We start from the raw sequence: 17,470 nt of genomic DNA on the forward strand, positions 1-17,470 counted from the left end.
TAATTATTATTGGTTTTTCAAGTTGCTCTAAATTTAACTGTATGCTTCGAGTATTATGGTTACCTCGATGTCGCCAAGGCTAACATTCAATTGTTAGGCAGTTTTAAGACCACCACCAAGAGGTGTTAACTGTCAAGGCAGGGGAAACTGCCACAGATTAACCAAATAACACCTATCAAGTAAATATCTTCAAGTGTTTAACCTTATCTTGCCCGTTCAAATTAAGAACTGCTGTCTCAGCTCTAATTCTTCAGTCCTCTGTGACTCATCCGCATTGATAACATCTGACAGCACAAAGCAAAACTTGCCAAACTAAGCATCATCAAGTTTTTTGGTACTTTTTTTTGAGGGGGTACCACATATTTGAGCAGTTTAGATAACTTGCTAAATTCACTTAAATTTGAAACCCTTCCATAGCCTTTAGGTAAAAGCTAACCTTCAATAGCTGTTCCTGAGCTGGGTGCTACATTTTGCTCTCCAGATTTTATAACTATTGAACAAGGCAAGTGTGTCATTTTAACCCCCATAGAATTTGTTTTACACAAATAATGACACCTTCTCAAGAAACATTCAACTGAAACGTGGAAGAAAGTAAAAGTCCTTGAAAGTAAAATTTGTATTTAGTAATTGTTTTTAATCTCAATTAATAAGTCCAGGCAGACCTCAAGAGTACAAGTTCACTTGTAGAATTTGCTTGCTGGATCCAGAGTGCCCTGGCAGCCACCTTGCCTTCCCAATGGAGAAAGGATCAAAGGGTATGTCCAAATCCGGCTTGCCTTTGCTGCTGGCTAGGTTCGAGGAAGATTGCACATTTCACATTGGTCAGTGCCTGGGTGGTTCATGAATGTGCAATGTCTACAGGACCACATCGCAGTGGGAGCAGACTGTGGAGACCCTCCCAGTGCACCATAATCAGAAGCACTGTGTGGCTGAACTCCCACTGTACCTGTAAGTGGACAGCAAATGATTAGTATCAGGGCTGAAAAGGTTTAAAACCTACAATGCACATGCAAGTATGCTGTATAAGGCTAAAAAAAACATTCAAATTCATTCAGGTAAATAGCATTTTATGAAGAGAAACTGTGATACAGACGTATGCCAAACTTCAGAGTTGGTCACCACCAGGACCAACTCTTTTGTTGACATTATAAAAGCAATTCAGATTCTTCTCTCCTGTTAGGTTTCTGTTGTCAAGCAGCATCACAGCATCTAGCAACAGACTTAGGATTCCAAATTTGGTAAAAAGGTCAAAATTGGAATTTTGTATTGTTTAAGTCAAATGGCACCCTTTTTAAAACATTACTATGAGTAGTGGTAGTTACATAGTGAAACTTGCAGCATGATGCATAGAGTCTGGTTCTTTGTAGACTGAAAGAACATGTGCACACAATGTGAGATTTTCAATGCAACAGGTAAGAAACATCTGCTCGTTCATTGCTCAAGGTAAAGTCCCGAACAATAACAGTCAACCTGCCTGGTTTACAACCAGGAAATGTCAGGCCATTTATTGTCGATCCTTAACAGCTTTATTCCCCATGGCACACCTCCATAAATCAGCACTCTCCTCTTACACATAATAAATGTTGGTTTATCCCTTTATTAGTATTCTTGCGAATTGTCCTGGTGGGTGAAGGACAAAATGCTTACATTTCAGCAATACTCAGGTTTGTGTAGTTTGAATGGAACGCTAGATTTTATGTAAAAGGGAAATGCATATTTAAAAGTTCAAATAGGCAAATCAATATTTTGACGTTGCGTATATTAATCATATTGTAAATATCTGCTACCTACTGTCATCAATTTAGAAGACAAGAAAGTGGGATGAAGTTTGTTCTAAAAAAAGGTTAATGGTAAATGTCTTTCCCTAGGATGGGAAATTTCAAGACAAGGGGACATATTTTTAAAAGGTGAGAGATTTAAAGACGACATGAGGGGCAAATTTTTTTGTTAAAACACAGTGGGTGGTTCGCATGTGGAATGAACTTCTTGAGGAAGTGGTGGATGTGGGCATAGTTAAAATGTTTAAAAGACATGTAGAGAAGTACATGAACAGGAAAGGTTTGGAGGGATATAGGCCAGAAGCAGACAGGTGGAACTAGTTTAATTTGGGATTATGTTCAGCATGAACTGGCTGCTTCCCAGCTGTATTAGTCCGACTCTTGGGTGATCAGAAGGTTTGCACGATAGGGAGAACATTTTGAAGAATACAAAGTCAATTATAACTATTCCTGACCACTGGTTCACATTCTTTTACTAGCAATTTTCTCCTTAGCAAAACCCTAACATTCCTATACAATTATGCTCGAATAACAAAGCAAAGATTTTTTTAAAATGTGGCCTTCTTTTAGTTCTTCCAGGGATGACAGCGTCTGTGGCCCATCCCCAACTGCCTTCGAGAAAGCATTGGTGACCCGCCTTCTTAAATTGCTGCAATCCATATGTAGAGTCATCCACAATTAAGTTAGAAAAGGATGTGCAGGACTTTGACCCCATGATAAATGAACAAACAGCTTTACAGTTCTAAATATGAGAATGATGTGCAGCTTAAAAATATTTAGTTACTGCAATCAGCTTTTGGACACAGATTGTGAAAATTGTTATACAAATTTCTCCTCTGTCTTTTGCTCACCCCTGTTCGTCATGACAATTGGAAACAAATACTCTTACATCCGAGAGGGCATTCAACATCACCTATGTAATGTGGGCTTGGAACTAGGTGCAAGATACAGACAGACTGGGTAGCAATGACAGATTTACTTTGCCCACCAACACAACCAGCTTTTCCTGTATATATTTTCCAATAGGCCACAACAAACAGATTTGACAAAATCAATTTTACAATTTGCATTTGTGGAATTTGAATAACTAACATTTGGATTATGAATCAGGTACCACAATCACAATACTGTTGTAACTCCTTTACTCACAAATTGTCTTGTTCTAAAGGCATTCATTCTTTTCATTCAATTTCACACATCAGAAACCTTCTGAGATCTGTCTCCAGCAGCAATGGTTTAAAGTTTAAGTCTTAACACTGTGGATCAAAGTGGATGGGTCAGGCGAAAACAGAAGTGTTCCACTAATTTTTCTTTCTATCCCAAAATGTGCCAAGTTAGATTTGGCTTCTAAACAAAGTAATGAATCAGACCTGGAACTTGCCTACTGCAATGTACCCAATGCCCAACTCACTACAGACATCAAAAATGTACTTTTTGTAAGCAGACAGACATTACACGTTCACAACCTACTTAACAGCAGTTTCTAAAATTCACATCTAACCTTATGAGAAAACTAGGAAAGAATACCAGTAAGGTTCCAGGGCAACTGAGAAACCATTCAAGAACTCAGTATTCTTATCACAGCTGTGTAGGCAATAGTAGATGTCAAATTGTGATTTGAGTGTCAGCTTCTGATCGAAGACTGACTGGTATGTGAAACAGATACACAAATAAGTTAGAAATTCATGTATTCTACTATTACTGTTTAGACTGACTGCACTACCCATTCCCTTTATCTCCTTACTGCAGAGCTGTTCAATGGTAGCCCATTGTTCTGATCTCTTCCAGGTCTGGGCAAGTTCCTCATTCCGTGTTTTCACTGCTTCCAACAACAAGTTGATACTATCCTGTTAAAGATATGAAAGAGTGAAAGTTAAGCACCCAGAAATAAGGTCAGATCTATGTCACTGTTGAGAACGAGCACTGTTGGAGATGAATGAGGACTTTAAATATTCTACTATTACTGTTTAGACTGACTGCACTACCCATTCCCTTTATCTCCTTACTGCAGAGCTGTTCAATGGTAGCCCATTGTTCTGATCTCTTTCAGGTCTGGTTGTAATAACTTGCATTGAAACAATTTATTTCAAAGCCAACGTTCACAAGAGTGGAACCCAGTTTCCAAATTCCAAAATAAGAGTCTTTTGGATTTTTTAAAAATAGAAACAGGTGATAAATTGAGTGCAAACTCAAATTACAACTGTGTTAGTGGTGGATATAAATAATCAGCATAATGATGTAGGACTAAGACAGATTATATAAATAATAACGGAGTCACCATTTGGCCACTGACATGTCAGAAACTCTAGTTTACACAAGTACACTTCAGCAATGAAGGAATAAATGCTGCTAAAATTCTTAAATAAATGCAGTTCAGACCTCTACTAAATACACAAATTAATACATATAAATAAATCACTTCTTGAAAAAAACATATTTGTAACCTTAAAAACTTTGTTAATATAATAAAAACTGTACGGAGCTAAACTCAATGTAACCAGTTAGAATAATCGATATTTTAAATTAGACAAAAATTACCTGTATCAGTATAAAGGGAAGTGTTTGAAGAAAATACAATAACTGGACATTCTGATTAAACGATTGCCATTTGTGAAAAGTAGTTTGCGTTTAATAAAACACATAACTGTCCCATATGAAATTGAGGTTTTTGAACAAGTTTATTTTCTGATGCCTTTTCATATTTCACACCACAGGTGGATCTAGATGTGCCAAAATATTAAAGTTTGGATGTTGCATCACATGGATAATAGAGTGAAGGATTATGGCAAACAATATTGATTTTAGAAAGCTAAAACTTGAAATTCACCAAGATAAATAAAGCATTACTTTATTCTTTCACAGGATGTGGGTGTTGCTAGTATAGTCAGCATTTGCTGCCCATCCTAGATTGTTAGGATGGGCAGCTAAGGTTATTAGAGATGGTAGTTAAGAGTCAACTGTATTTCTGTTGGTCTCGAGTCACATATAGACCGTGTCAGTCAAAGTTGGAGAATTTCCTTCACTTTGGGACATTATTGAATTGGGTAGTTTTTTTACAGCAATTTATGTTAGTTTTGGTGATCACTATTACAGATTTAGCAACTGAATTTAGCAACATTCCATTAGCTGTCATGGTGGAATCTGAACCTACATCACTAGAGTGTTAGGCACAGGATTGCTGGTCCAGTGGTATTAGCAATGCACCATCATCTCCCAACACATTAAACCAAACAAGGAAAATCAAAGGATTAATGTTCTCATTCTCAGGAATAAAAAGTTAGAGATTTTTTTTAAAAACAGGTTTTTTAAAGTAACAACTCAATAGCAGATATAAATATGCAGACTATGGAAATACTAAGCCATGACATTGCCACTGAAAATTTACTGACATCACTTGCAAGTATTTTCAGTAAAATTTATTTGCAAATTCATAGCTGCCTTTTGCCAATAAGATCCACTGGTCTTAGGACCTGGCTTTCTGATTTTGATTATCTAGGATACCGAGCCACAGGGTCAGAGATGTAAAGCACGGAAACAGACCCTTCGGTCCAACTCATCCATGCTGACCTGATAATCAATTTCCATTTGTCAGCACTTAGCCCATATCCCTCTAAACCATTCCTATTCATATACCCACCCAGATGCCTCTTAAATGTTGTAATTTTACCAGTCTCCATCACTTCATCTGGCAGCTCATGGCATACACACACCATCCTTTGCATGAAAACGTTGCCCTTGGGTCTCTTTTAAATCTTTCCCCTCTCACCCTAAACCTATGCCCTCGAATTCAGTACTCCCCCAACCCAAGAAAAAACCTTGTCTATTTATCCTATCCGTGCTCTTCATGAGTTTATGAACCTTGACAAGGTCATCCCTCAGCCTCCGCGTTCCAGGGAAACCAGCCCCTGGCTATTCAGCCTCTCCCTATAGCTCAAATCCTCCAACCCTGATAACATCCTTGTAAATCTTTTCTGAACCCTGTCAAGTTTCACAACATCCTTCCATTAAGAGGGAGACAAGAATCTCACACAATATTACAAAAATGGCCTAACCAACGTTGTGTACAGTCACAACATGACTTTCCAACTCCTACACTCAATACTCTGACCAAATAAGGAAAGCATACTAAATGCATTCTCCACTATCCTACCTACCTGAGACTCCACTTTCAAGGAACTATGAACCTGCACTCCAAGGTCTCTTTGTTCAGCAACACTCTAAAGAACCTTACCATTAAGTGTATACGTCCTGCCCGGAATTGCCTTTCCAAAATGCAGCACCTCACTTTATCTAATGTAAATTCCATCTACCACTCTTCAGCCCATTGGCCCATCTGATCAAGATCCCGTTGTACTCTGAGGTCCACTACACCTCTAATTTTGGTGTCATCTGCAAACTTACTAACTATGCCTCCTATCTTTACATCCAAATCATTTAAACAGAATGACAAAAAGCAGTGGACCCAGCACTGTGTTGCACCACTGGTTACAGGCCTCCAGTCTGAAAAACAAACCAACACCACCAACTCCCTCCATCTTCTACCTTCAAGCCAGTTCTGTATCCAAATGGCTACTTCTCCCTGTATTCCATGAAATCTAACCTTGCTAACTAGTCTACCATGACAAACCTTGTTGAACACCTTACTGAAGTCCACATAGTTCACGTCCACTGCTCTGCCCTCACCAATCCTCTTTGTTACTTCTTCAAAAAACTCAGTCAAGTTATTTCCCACGCACAAAGCCATGTTGACTATCCTTATTCAGTCCTTGCCTATCCAAATACATGTAAACCCTGCCCTTCAGGATTCCCTCCAACAACTTGCTCACCACCGATGTCAGGCTTGCCACCTTCCTGAAATAGTGGTACCACATTAGCCAACCTCCAGTCTTCCAGCACCTCACCTGTGACTATTAATGATACAAATATCTCAGCAAGGGGCCCAGCAATCATTTTCCTAGCTTCCCACAGAGTTCTAGGTTACACGCGATCAGGTCCTGGGGATTTATCCACCTTTGTGGCTTTTAAAACATCCAGCACATCCTCCTCTGTAATAGGGACTTATTTCAAGATGTCACCATCTATTTCCCCACATTCTGTACCTTCCATGTCCTTCTCCACAGTAAACACTGATGCAAAATATTCGTATTGTATCTCCCCAGTCTCCTGTGGTTCCACAAATACGCTGCCTTGCTGATCTTTGAGGGGTCCTACTCTCTCCCTAGTTAAGCGTTTGTTCTTAAATGTATTTGTAAAAACCCTTTGGACTCTCCTTAACCCTATTTGCAAAAGCTATCTCATGTCCCCTTTTTTCTCCCCGATTTCTCTCAAGTATACTTCTACTGCCTGAGGATTCACTCATCTTTGCTGTCTGTACCTGATACATGCTTCCTTCTTTTTCTTGACCAAAACCTCAATTTCTCTAGTCATGCAGCGTCCCCCTACCCAGCGTCCAGCCTTGCCTTTCACCCTAACACTGTCTCTGGACTCTGGTTATCTCATTTTTGAAGGTTTCCCATTTCCCAGCCACCTCTTTACCTGCGAACATCCGCACCCTATCAACTTTTGAAAATTCTCACCTAATACCGTCAAAATTGGCCATCCTCCAATTTAGAATCTTAACTTTTAGATCCTGTCCATCCTTTTCCATCACTATTTTAAAACTAATAGTGTGAAGAATTCCTAATCTGTGACTAACGCATGTACTAACCCAACCACTGATCTTGGCAAAGGCTTTGGTTGAAATGCTGTGAAATTAAGCATCAGTTGTTTAAAAAAGTATGTTATCCCACTTCCACTGGTCCTAAAGTAGCCTTATCTGGCCCTACCAGATGCCCATTAACGGAAATTCCTGCCTTAGGCATGATTTATCGCCTTCTGATGATTATAGTTTTTCAAGGAATCCAACTTCCTTAGGGAACTTTCACTTGTGTCTGGTAGAGTATAAGGTGATAGTAGATTTTCACTGAAACCCTTGATTATATCAACACACAATTGAAGTCTTTTTGCAATGAGAATGTGTTTTTATTTTCTTTTAAAACACACCTGCATTCAGTTATACAATATCTGGAAGTTATATATAGAGTGTTTACTACTGATACAAAATGAACTTAGCTGTGATGTTTTCCTTCATTAATCATTGTCCTGCAATTACAATATCTTAACTTCAATAACATAACTAAACTTTAGTATGCAAAACAAGACTTAATTTTAAGAGTTCTTCAAAGGAGGTATTCTACAGCTGAACTGTAGAACTGACCTTCCATTGTTTACTTGGACTTCAGTAAAACATTTAACAAGGTTCCACATGGTAGACTAATTAGTATAGTTAGATCACGTGGGATGCCATTTGGACACGAAATTGGCTTGATGCAGAGCAGAGGGAGTGGTGGTGGGTAGTTGTTTTTCAGACTGGAGACCTGTGACTGCTGTATTTCACAGGTATCAGTATTGAGTTCACTTTTGGTTGTCATTTATCTAAATAATTTGGATGAGAATATATGAGGTGGTCAAACAGGACATTGGTGAGGCCTCTGCTGGAGTAGTGTGTGCAGGTCTGGTTGCCCATGAATTAACAGGCTGTTGTCATATGTGGAGGGTTTGAGATATAAAACCAGACTGGGATTTTTTTCCAGCAGAGTGTGGGAGGTTGAGGGTGACCTTACCGATGTTTGTAAAATCATAAGATAAATGACGAGACTCTTTTCCTTATAGTGGGGAAGTTCAAAATTAGGGGGCATATTTTTACAGTGGGAGAAGAAAGATTTAAAAAGGACATAAGGGGCAACATTTGTTTTGAAACAGCGTGGCTCATATGTGGAATAAACTGTCAGAGAAAGTGGTGGATGCAGTTACAACATTTAAAAAGATATTTGGATAGGTTCATGAATAGGAAACGTTCCGATGGATCTGGGCCAAGCACAGGCAGGTGGGACTAGTTTAGTTTAGGAACATGGTTGGCATGGACAGGTTGGGCCTGTTTCAATGCTGTGAGATTCTATGAACAGTGTGTATGGTTAAAAAAAAACAGGAAAGTAGATTATACTAAGCCACAAGACTTAAAGTTCAATTTTATAATAATTACTGAACATGGCTTTCTGTTTATCTTGGTAATTTAGAATACTGCTTACATCATTTTACTAGATTGCAAAAATATACTGAATGATGAAATAAAGCTGTTAGCAATACTCCAAACTATTGGCATTTTTCCAAAGCACTAAGTTGAGTGAAATCCTAATAAGACAAAATTTACAACCCAAATTGGAAAGGTTAATTCAACTTCAAAGACTGTCACGAGATCTGACACAACTCAGATGCCACAACCCCTCAGAATGCCCAAGATGAATATTGTAAAATATGACTTATACTTTTATTGCTAAAAGTTAAAATTCACACTAAAATTCATAAAATAAACATAATGACGATGAATTATTTGAAATGAAAATACACTGAACTCAAAATCAAATGCATCATAGACAGAGTCCCAAGCAGTTCAATATTTTGATTGATTCTGATCTCTAGTTGATTACTACCAACCAAACCACTTCTCTCACATGCACATATTGTGTTTCCTGTTGAGCTGAAAAGTAAATTCTAGAAATGATCTTTACAGACATTCATTGGTAATATGTCAAAACAGCAAACTACTTCTGACTCAAAATCAACCCTGGGTCTGGGGGTGGCCTGCCAAAAATATGCGCACACACATTTTTAACAAACGGATTTATATCCATATTGAAAAGCAACTCATTACAGTAAATATTTTAAGATTCCAATGAGCATTAAATCCACCAAAACAGAAGTTATGTAACTGCAAAAGCAAATAATCTGTAAATTTAAAAACTAGTTCTGGAATACTTTCCTCCTGCAGAATACACAAACATGAGCAGAGCAGAGTAAAACTTCCTAACAGCATGTACAACGCTGGACTGCAAGATCAGAACAGGATAGCTATTCAGATTATATATATGGCTAACAACATTAATGCACACTTAACTTATTCTCTTTCACTACTAATTTGCACAAAAATACTTCAATGTAATAAATCTGTTCTTAGTGGGTGATTTTGCAAAATTATGTAGCCATGTGATCACTCCTTCAAGTGGAAATTGCCCCAACCCAGTGTTGCCTCACAAGCTCTACACACAAAGTTACATGTGTCTGACACCTGCCTGACCACCAGGAAGTTGCTTTTCACCACTGAGGAGTAGGCCCTTTTTAATGATAGCATTCTCACCATTTTCCACCAGGTGGTGAAGGGGTACAAAGCTGGATGAGAATTTAGAAGGCATGGTTAGTGAGTTTGTAGATAACACCATAAATGGTGGTATAGTGGACAATGAAGGAGGTTATCCAAGATTACAAAGGGATCTTGATCAATTGGGCCAATGGGCTGAGGAGTGACAGATGACGAGTTTAATTCGCATAAATGCAAGGTGTTTCATATTGGTCAAACAAACAAGGGCAGAACTTATATGGTTAATGGTAGGCCCCTGGGTAGACAGACCTTGGTGTTCAGGAAAATAGTTTGTTGAAAATCACAGATAGTCAGGGTGTTTAAGAAGGCTTTTAGTATACTTGCGTTCATTGCTCGGACCACTGAGTATAGTAGTTGGTATGTCATTTTGAGGTCATCTTACATCGGTGAGGTCACTTTTGGACTACTGTGTACATTTCTGATCACCATGCTATGGGAAGGATGCTATTAAATTGGAGATGGTGCAAAAAATATTTACAAGGATGTTACGAAGACTGGAAGGTATGATTTATAAGGGGAGGCTGTGTAGTATGGGAGTTTCTTCCCTGGAGCATAGGAGGCTGAGGAGTGACCTTATAGAGATTTATAAAGTTATGAGAGGCATAGGTAAGGTGAATAGCAAAGGTCTTTTCCCTAGGATGGGGTAGTTCAAAACTAGGGGGCATATTTTGAAGGTGAGAGGGGTAAGACTTAAAAGGGAGCTGAGGGGCAACCTTTTCACAGAGGGTGTTCGTGTGTGGAACAAACTGCCAGAGGAAGTAGATACATTTACAACACTTAAAAGACGTTTGGACAGAGACATAAAAAGAGAAAGGTTTGAAGGGGTATGGGCAAAATGCAGGCAAGGTGGGGCTAGTTTAATTTGGGAAACTTGGTTGGTATGGATGAGTTGACCAAGGGGACTATTTTTGTACTGTATGACTCTATGACTATTACTTTCAATCAGACTAAAATTGTCCAAATAACCACAGGTAAGTTTGCCCCATCGTTTTCCAATTCCAAACAGCATTAATGTTTTGGATTTTTCTCCCCACTTATTCATTGCAACCAAACATCTTTTAAAGGAATAAAACAAAACTCCTTTCGGGCTTTTAAACAAAAATCAGATATGTTACATTGCATGTTCAGGGCTATTAAATGATACTCACCCTGAGCGGCATAACATCATTGGTTACCAGAAACAGAAGTAGGTGGAAATCTGAGATGACATCAAGAAAGACAGCAGATTGGTTCTGTGATAGGTAGGAGGCAAGGGTATGGAAATCCTGCAGTAAACAAAGGAAGTTACCGTTTGCTGCTATAAGGAACACAAGAATAAAGACAAAAACAGAAATTGCTGAAGAAGATTCAGCAAGTCTGGCAGCATCTGTACAGTGAAAGGCAGAACTCTGAAGGGTCATATTTTGAAGGGTCATGGAATTCCCATAGTGTGGGAAGTCGTCATTTGGCCTATTGAGTCTGCACCGACCCGCTGGTCACTGGACCCAAAATGCTTTGTCTCCACAGATGATGCCAAACCCATTGAGTTTTTCCAGCAGTTTTACTTTTTGCTTCCGATTGCCAGCATTCGTAGTTCTTTAGGTTTTAAAACACAAAAATAAAGCTCGTATTAAACAATACTTATTTTAGCTAGTTTTGAGAAGGTTTGTAGCTCAGGTTGAAGTTGACTGCTTTTCAGACATTTCGTCACCCTACTAGGTAACATCATCAATGAGGTCCGGATGAAGCACTGGTGGTATGGCTCGCCTTGTATTTGCGTTTAGGTTTCCTTGGGTTGGTGATGTCATTTCCTGTGGTGATTCCATTTCCTGTTATTTTTCTTGGGGGTGGTAAATGGAATCCAAGTCAATACGTTTGTTGATAGAGTTCTGGGTTGGAATGCCATGCTTCTAGAGAAAAAAAAACTAGCCACCAGGATACATGAACATCAACTAGCTACAAAAAGACAGGACCCTCTCTCACTAGTGTCTTTACATACAGATGAGAAAGGACACCACTTTGACTGGGACAACACATCCAACCTAGGACAAGCCAAACAGAGACACGAACGAGAATTCCTAGTAGCATGGCATTCCAACTGGAACTCCATCAACAAACACATTCTAACTTATGTGATACAAGTAGAAGGTTCTATTTGGATGACCCAACTTTCCTCAAAAGTTGCAGTTAATATTGTTAATGTCAATTCAGATTATGCAGATCAGACATTGACTTCCTAGCTCATTGTGAAGAATCAATATAAAACATTTACCACCCCCTGAGAAAAAGAACAGGAAATGACATCACCAACCCAAGGAAACCTAAACACAAATAAAAAGCAGGTCATACCACTAGTGCTTCATCCAGAGACTTACTGATGTTACCTAGTATGGTGATGAAACGTCTGAAACTGAAGCTTCCAGCTCAGCAAGCAAACCTACATCCAGAATATTTATTTTTTGATACTATGAGTATTATCTGAGGGCACTAATACTATAACTAATATAATACAGACCAGGCAGATTGGAGCTTCATATTCTTGTTTCAATGAGTTAACTGTTTTAATTCAAGGAACAATAAGAATGCCACAATTTAAATAATTGCTACGCTGATAGGCAGAGGAGGAAAAAAAGCCAACAAGCTGGATGCAGGTTCAAATGTGGCATTCAAGAGAGCATTGGATGATGATAATGGGTGAAAAAAATACACAGAATTACGAGGGGAAAAAATGTTTGGAACCAAGTCAAAAGTTTTCAGAGTACCAGTGCAGATATGTTACGTTAAATGGCCTTCTTTTGTGCTGTAATATTTTTTGTGATTCTACTTCCTATTGCTTTTGAATGGCTGGTCCTGGAAAATGCATGTTGACACGTAAAGACTGAAGGGGCTCTCCTCTGATGCTCACCACAGTTAAACAATACAACACTCACTGTCAATCTAAACAAATAACAAATGTTGATTTGGGTGCTTGAAACCATCCCTCAGCAAGAATCAATACCTTCAAGAAGTGAACAGAAGTTTTATGACTGTTTCAGTCAAGTAACTTATCAAGGTAGAAATTCTAACTTATGTGATACAAGTAGAAGGTTCTATTTAGATGACCCAACTTTCCTCAAAAGTTCCAGTTAATATTGTTAATGTCAATTCAGATTATGCAGATCAGACATTGACTTCCTAGCTCATTGTGAAGAATCAATATATATAAAAAAAGACAACTTCTACTGGAAATCTATGCAATACAGTACTTCAACATAAATTTGGACCAAGTTATTATGCACTTATCTGAAGTCAATTTAAATTGAACCAGCTGTTCAAATTATAGTTTTAAATGAGATATTAAAACCAAACTCTAAACAGTTAAACTTGATCCTAATGAGCTGCCTTCAGAAGAATTCATGGTCATATGAGTTATTAAAAAAAACTTGCAGGATATAGCTATAAAAGAGTAGTTTTCAGTGTGATTTATTTGGGCGAACCATAATCAAATATCACCACAATCTACAGTAGAATTTTAGAGAAATAAAGCTTTGTATAAATTTCTGGTTTTGGGGTTAAACCCAAAAGGCAAGTTAATACTCACTGAGCCACGCTAAAATAACTTGAGGGAGTTCAAAAGATTATGAAGCAAAACCTAAAAATCCCATCGTGCGTGTCTGTTTGTGGGTGCGCGTATGTGTTTTGGTGGAGGTGGCAGCTATGGAAGTGAAGAAGTGAAGATAACGTGTGAAGAAAATTCGAACATTAGATGTTCATATAGTTGTAAATTTGGAAATGATAGAGCTTTAAGCATTAAACTCAGGCATAGCTGTACTCTCATTGGAGTGATATTATTGAAATGTAATGGTTAGCAACAATCTGGGTCATTAATAAACACAATCTATTACTGGGGGTTTTCATTAGCTTTTGTTATCCTACAATTATTGACCACCCTTACTTAGGAGACCATTTATTGGATGCATCCATATGCCTCTGGATATCTTACACTGTAGTCTAGTGGAGGTATTTGTGTTGTAGAGTCAAACAAACTGACATCCATGCCAATAGGTTTAGTCAAATTCAAGAATGAAATCATTTTACAACAGCTGTGAATTTATGAGGTGGATTATTATGCCACACACATGTGAATTGTTGAACAAGTGCTGCTAGTTACTGCTTAAAACTATGTCAGCCAGCTTCTCTGCAATAACACAGAAGGCGAAACAATCCTGTAAGAAAATTCAAATGTAGGCCAAAGAGAATTCACAGTTCAGTAAAAAGTTCAACCCAACTGTTGGTATTCTGTTTTGTGCCTGCTTCATTTTATGCACCCATTCAAATTTTAACAGAATGCTAACTTGTTCAATACAGCAGTGAAATGTTTACCTGTGTCTCTCCGACGACATCCCTGTTCACAACAGGGAAGGGGTGTGGGGATGCAGCAAAAGTGTAAACAGGATCCTTTGGAAAAGTTGTAGGAATCTATATTGGATGTACAATCAATCAGAATAAAAAAATCAAGTTTATAGATACAAAAGAGAAAATCATGAAAACAGGCAGCATATAAACATATTTGGAGCAGATATCGGCCATTTCGCTCCACAAGCCACTTAACAAGATCGTAGCTGATCTATTTGTTTTGAAATCCTGATTCCCATTAACCTTTGATTCAACTGCTGAACAAAAATCTATCTCCTTAAAATCCTCAGCAGCCTTCTGATCGCCTGCCCTAAAAAGGGTGATCACTAACTTTAAAAGTGTCTCTTAGTTTCGGACTCACCTACATGAGGAAACATTTCCAGGTCAACCTTGACAAGATTGTTCAGCATTTTATATACTTCAATCAAGTCCCGCAATAGTATTGTTAGAGAAAAGGCAGACTAGTATTTCAGAAATAGACCAATTGTTAGGACACTTCTGACTAAGAGTCTACACACAAAAACATCACCCAGTCCTGTCATATTGCAGAAGATGCACAATTGCTTAGAATTTACCTTATTTTCTATTTATAATTCTAGAATTCAACGTTTGCACTTCTTTAAAAATAGATAAAATGTTTCCATATTTGAAATGACTTTGGATAAAATTATCTTTAAGAATGAGATAGCCAGATTTTCTACAAGACAGTAACAACTTGCATGAACTGACTACCTTTAAACAAAGAAAAGGTGTCCTGTGCTTCTCAGGAATATGCACAAAAATAAATGCCAAGACAATGTAAAGCTTTGATCCACATCTTTGGAAAAGCATGTTATTCGGGGAGAAGGATGGATGAATTTAAGAAGAAAATCTTAGAATTTGAAGCTTTGATAGCTGAAAGCACAGCTGTCAACAGTGTGTTGAATATAAGTGGGATATATAAAAAAAGCTGCAGACAGAACAATGGAGTTTTAGCCAGGGGTGAGGGCTTTATGGCTGGGCAAGGCTATAAGCTAAGGAGTGTGGGGTATTTAGCACAATGGTGAAAATTCTTCATTGGAGACAGTAACTGACAATGAGTTGAGCAAAGGCAGTGAGCAAGTGGGATTTTGTGCTGTAACAAAAAGACAGGAGAAGGTTAAATTGGCTTAAGTTTTTAGAGAGAGGTTGGTGAAATCAGACAGGTGAGCATTAAAACATTTCAGCTTGGAAGAAACAAAGATATGGCTGAAGTTTTTATAAGGACAGGTGTAGTCTTTGCAATGATTTCAGCTTGTTCTGCCAGAAAGGCTTCAACAGAGTGGGAGGGGCAGACAATAATCAAAAACATGGAATAAGGTGGACTTTGTGACTATGATGTCACAAAGTTAAAAATCACACAACACCAGGTTAGAGTCCAACAGGTTTATTTGGAAGTACTAGCTTTCGGAGCACTGCTCCTTCATCAGGTAGCTGTGATCAGGTTGTGAGACCTTTTAACTTTGTCCACCCTTGTTCAACACCAACAACTCCACATCATGACGTCCCAACACACTTTAAAACCAATCAAGTAGGAACCTAGAAGGTTTTGCACAGGATATTTACAAATTATACATTTTAAGATACTGCTCATGCACAGCCCAACAAAATATATTTAAATGGTGCAGAGCATTAAAGAGAACAGGCCACGCAAAACAGTTTAGAAGGGATATTGACCGTAACAATTTAAAACTAGTGCTTGTGGAGAAGGCAGGCTTTCGGAACAGTAGCTGGAATCTATACATGCATGTTATTGCTAATAGAAATCAGTGCCTGGAACACCTGCACAGGAAGTAGCTTCAGATTCTAAATATTTCCATGTACTGGCAGCTGTTGGGCTGTCTGCCGATCTGGTTTCACTTAGATTTCTGTACAGTGCCTTACTTTGGCTACTGTTTTAAGAACAGTGCCGACAAACTATAATCCTCCACATCTGTCTGTCATTTCTCAAGAGAATAATCATTGACCAAAATCAATCAGCACTGCATGACAAATAAGCCTGTCTTAATAATGAATGAAACTGAAAAAAACAGTTTTGCAAATCAGTAACCAATTCAACAAGTTAAAATAATTAACTGAACCTAATAACTTGTCGTAGATGGCACAGCAATGCCCAAACTACGTTTTGAGTTTGTCTGCTATGATACTAATTTTGCTTGTTAGATATTTGAACTTGTAGGGTTGGTTACCAAGTGAAAAACATTTAGGATTAATAGAGTATAATTTTAGTTCTAAAAATATCAAATTTCACCATTTCTACTACCAAGCTGCATGTGATCCACATTACAGGGAAGTATTTCACCACTGACTAGAAACTCAACTGAACATGCCAATTTTCTCCCATTTGCTCTTTCCTATAAGCACTCACTTATTGTTGAGTTAGGGGTCAGGTTGCCCAAAGCCAAATGTCTGTGAACCCCAACAGGGAGTAACATCAAGATGTTCCTGTTAAGAGTACATCATTGCCAAGATGGTAATTTGATCAAGCTTCTCCTTCCTTAGCCCAGGAATGCTGAAACTAAATGTAGTTCTTCAAATACCATTTGGCTGGCAACTTTCCATTCAGTGTGACTGAGTTATTCACAATTTTAACAAGTCTTGTTTTTGTATAGCTACAATTCATCTTCAACCAGAAGCTCTACTTAACAGATTTCTGTTCTTTTAAGAAACAAACAAATACATAAATGTTTGGTTAAAAAAAACTGACAAGAGCAAAATAAATTTATTATGCAATTTGAACATTGTATGTATTAAGGAAACTAGTTTTCTCAAGAAATAGGAGATATAGTAGATAGATGTTGCCTATGTAATTTGTACTTCAGTAATTGAAATGACTTAGCAGTGTGTGAGATGACACACAAACTCTGTGTACTTCTCATCAGCCTCAAACTTAACCCACATTAATGCCACCAAACTACCCATTCAAAACATGATGCCCGTGTTTAGGCACATCAGGTTTATGCCTTTTAATTCTGCAACAGAATTATTTCTGTACTGCAGTACTGGCAAAGACAAAACAACCATTAATAGATTCAAGCTCCATATT

At 38.1% G+C, this 17,470-nt stretch overlaps 1 protein-coding gene across 2 annotated transcripts in view; it reads right to left on the reverse strand.

Annotated features, from left to right (window-relative positions):
* Positions 1-613: 613 nt before the first annotated feature.
* Positions 614-17,470, reverse strand: part of nploc4 (NPL4 homolog, ubiquitin recognition factor) — a 64,149-nt gene continuing 47,292 nt past the window's right edge. For both annotated transcript variants that reach the window (XM_072558599.1, XM_072558600.1), the window contains exons 14-17: positions 14,374-14,469; positions 11,181-11,297; positions 3,523-3,625; positions 614-946 (exon numbers count right to left, since the gene is read on the reverse strand). In XM_072558599.1, coding sequence (XP_072414700.1) covers positions 789-946; positions 3,523-3,625; positions 11,181-11,297; positions 14,374-14,469 — 474 coding nt within the window. In that variant the 3' untranslated portion in view covers positions 614-788. The remainder of the gene's footprint in view (positions 947-3,522; positions 3,626-11,180; positions 11,298-14,373; positions 14,470-17,470) is intronic.

The sequence above is a fragment of the Chiloscyllium punctatum genome, chromosome 39, assembly GCF_047496795.1.
Source record: "Chiloscyllium punctatum isolate Juve2018m chromosome 39, sChiPun1.3, whole genome shotgun sequence".
In the NCBI taxonomy this organism is placed as follows: domain Eukaryota; kingdom Metazoa; phylum Chordata; class Chondrichthyes; order Orectolobiformes; family Hemiscylliidae; genus Chiloscyllium; species Chiloscyllium punctatum.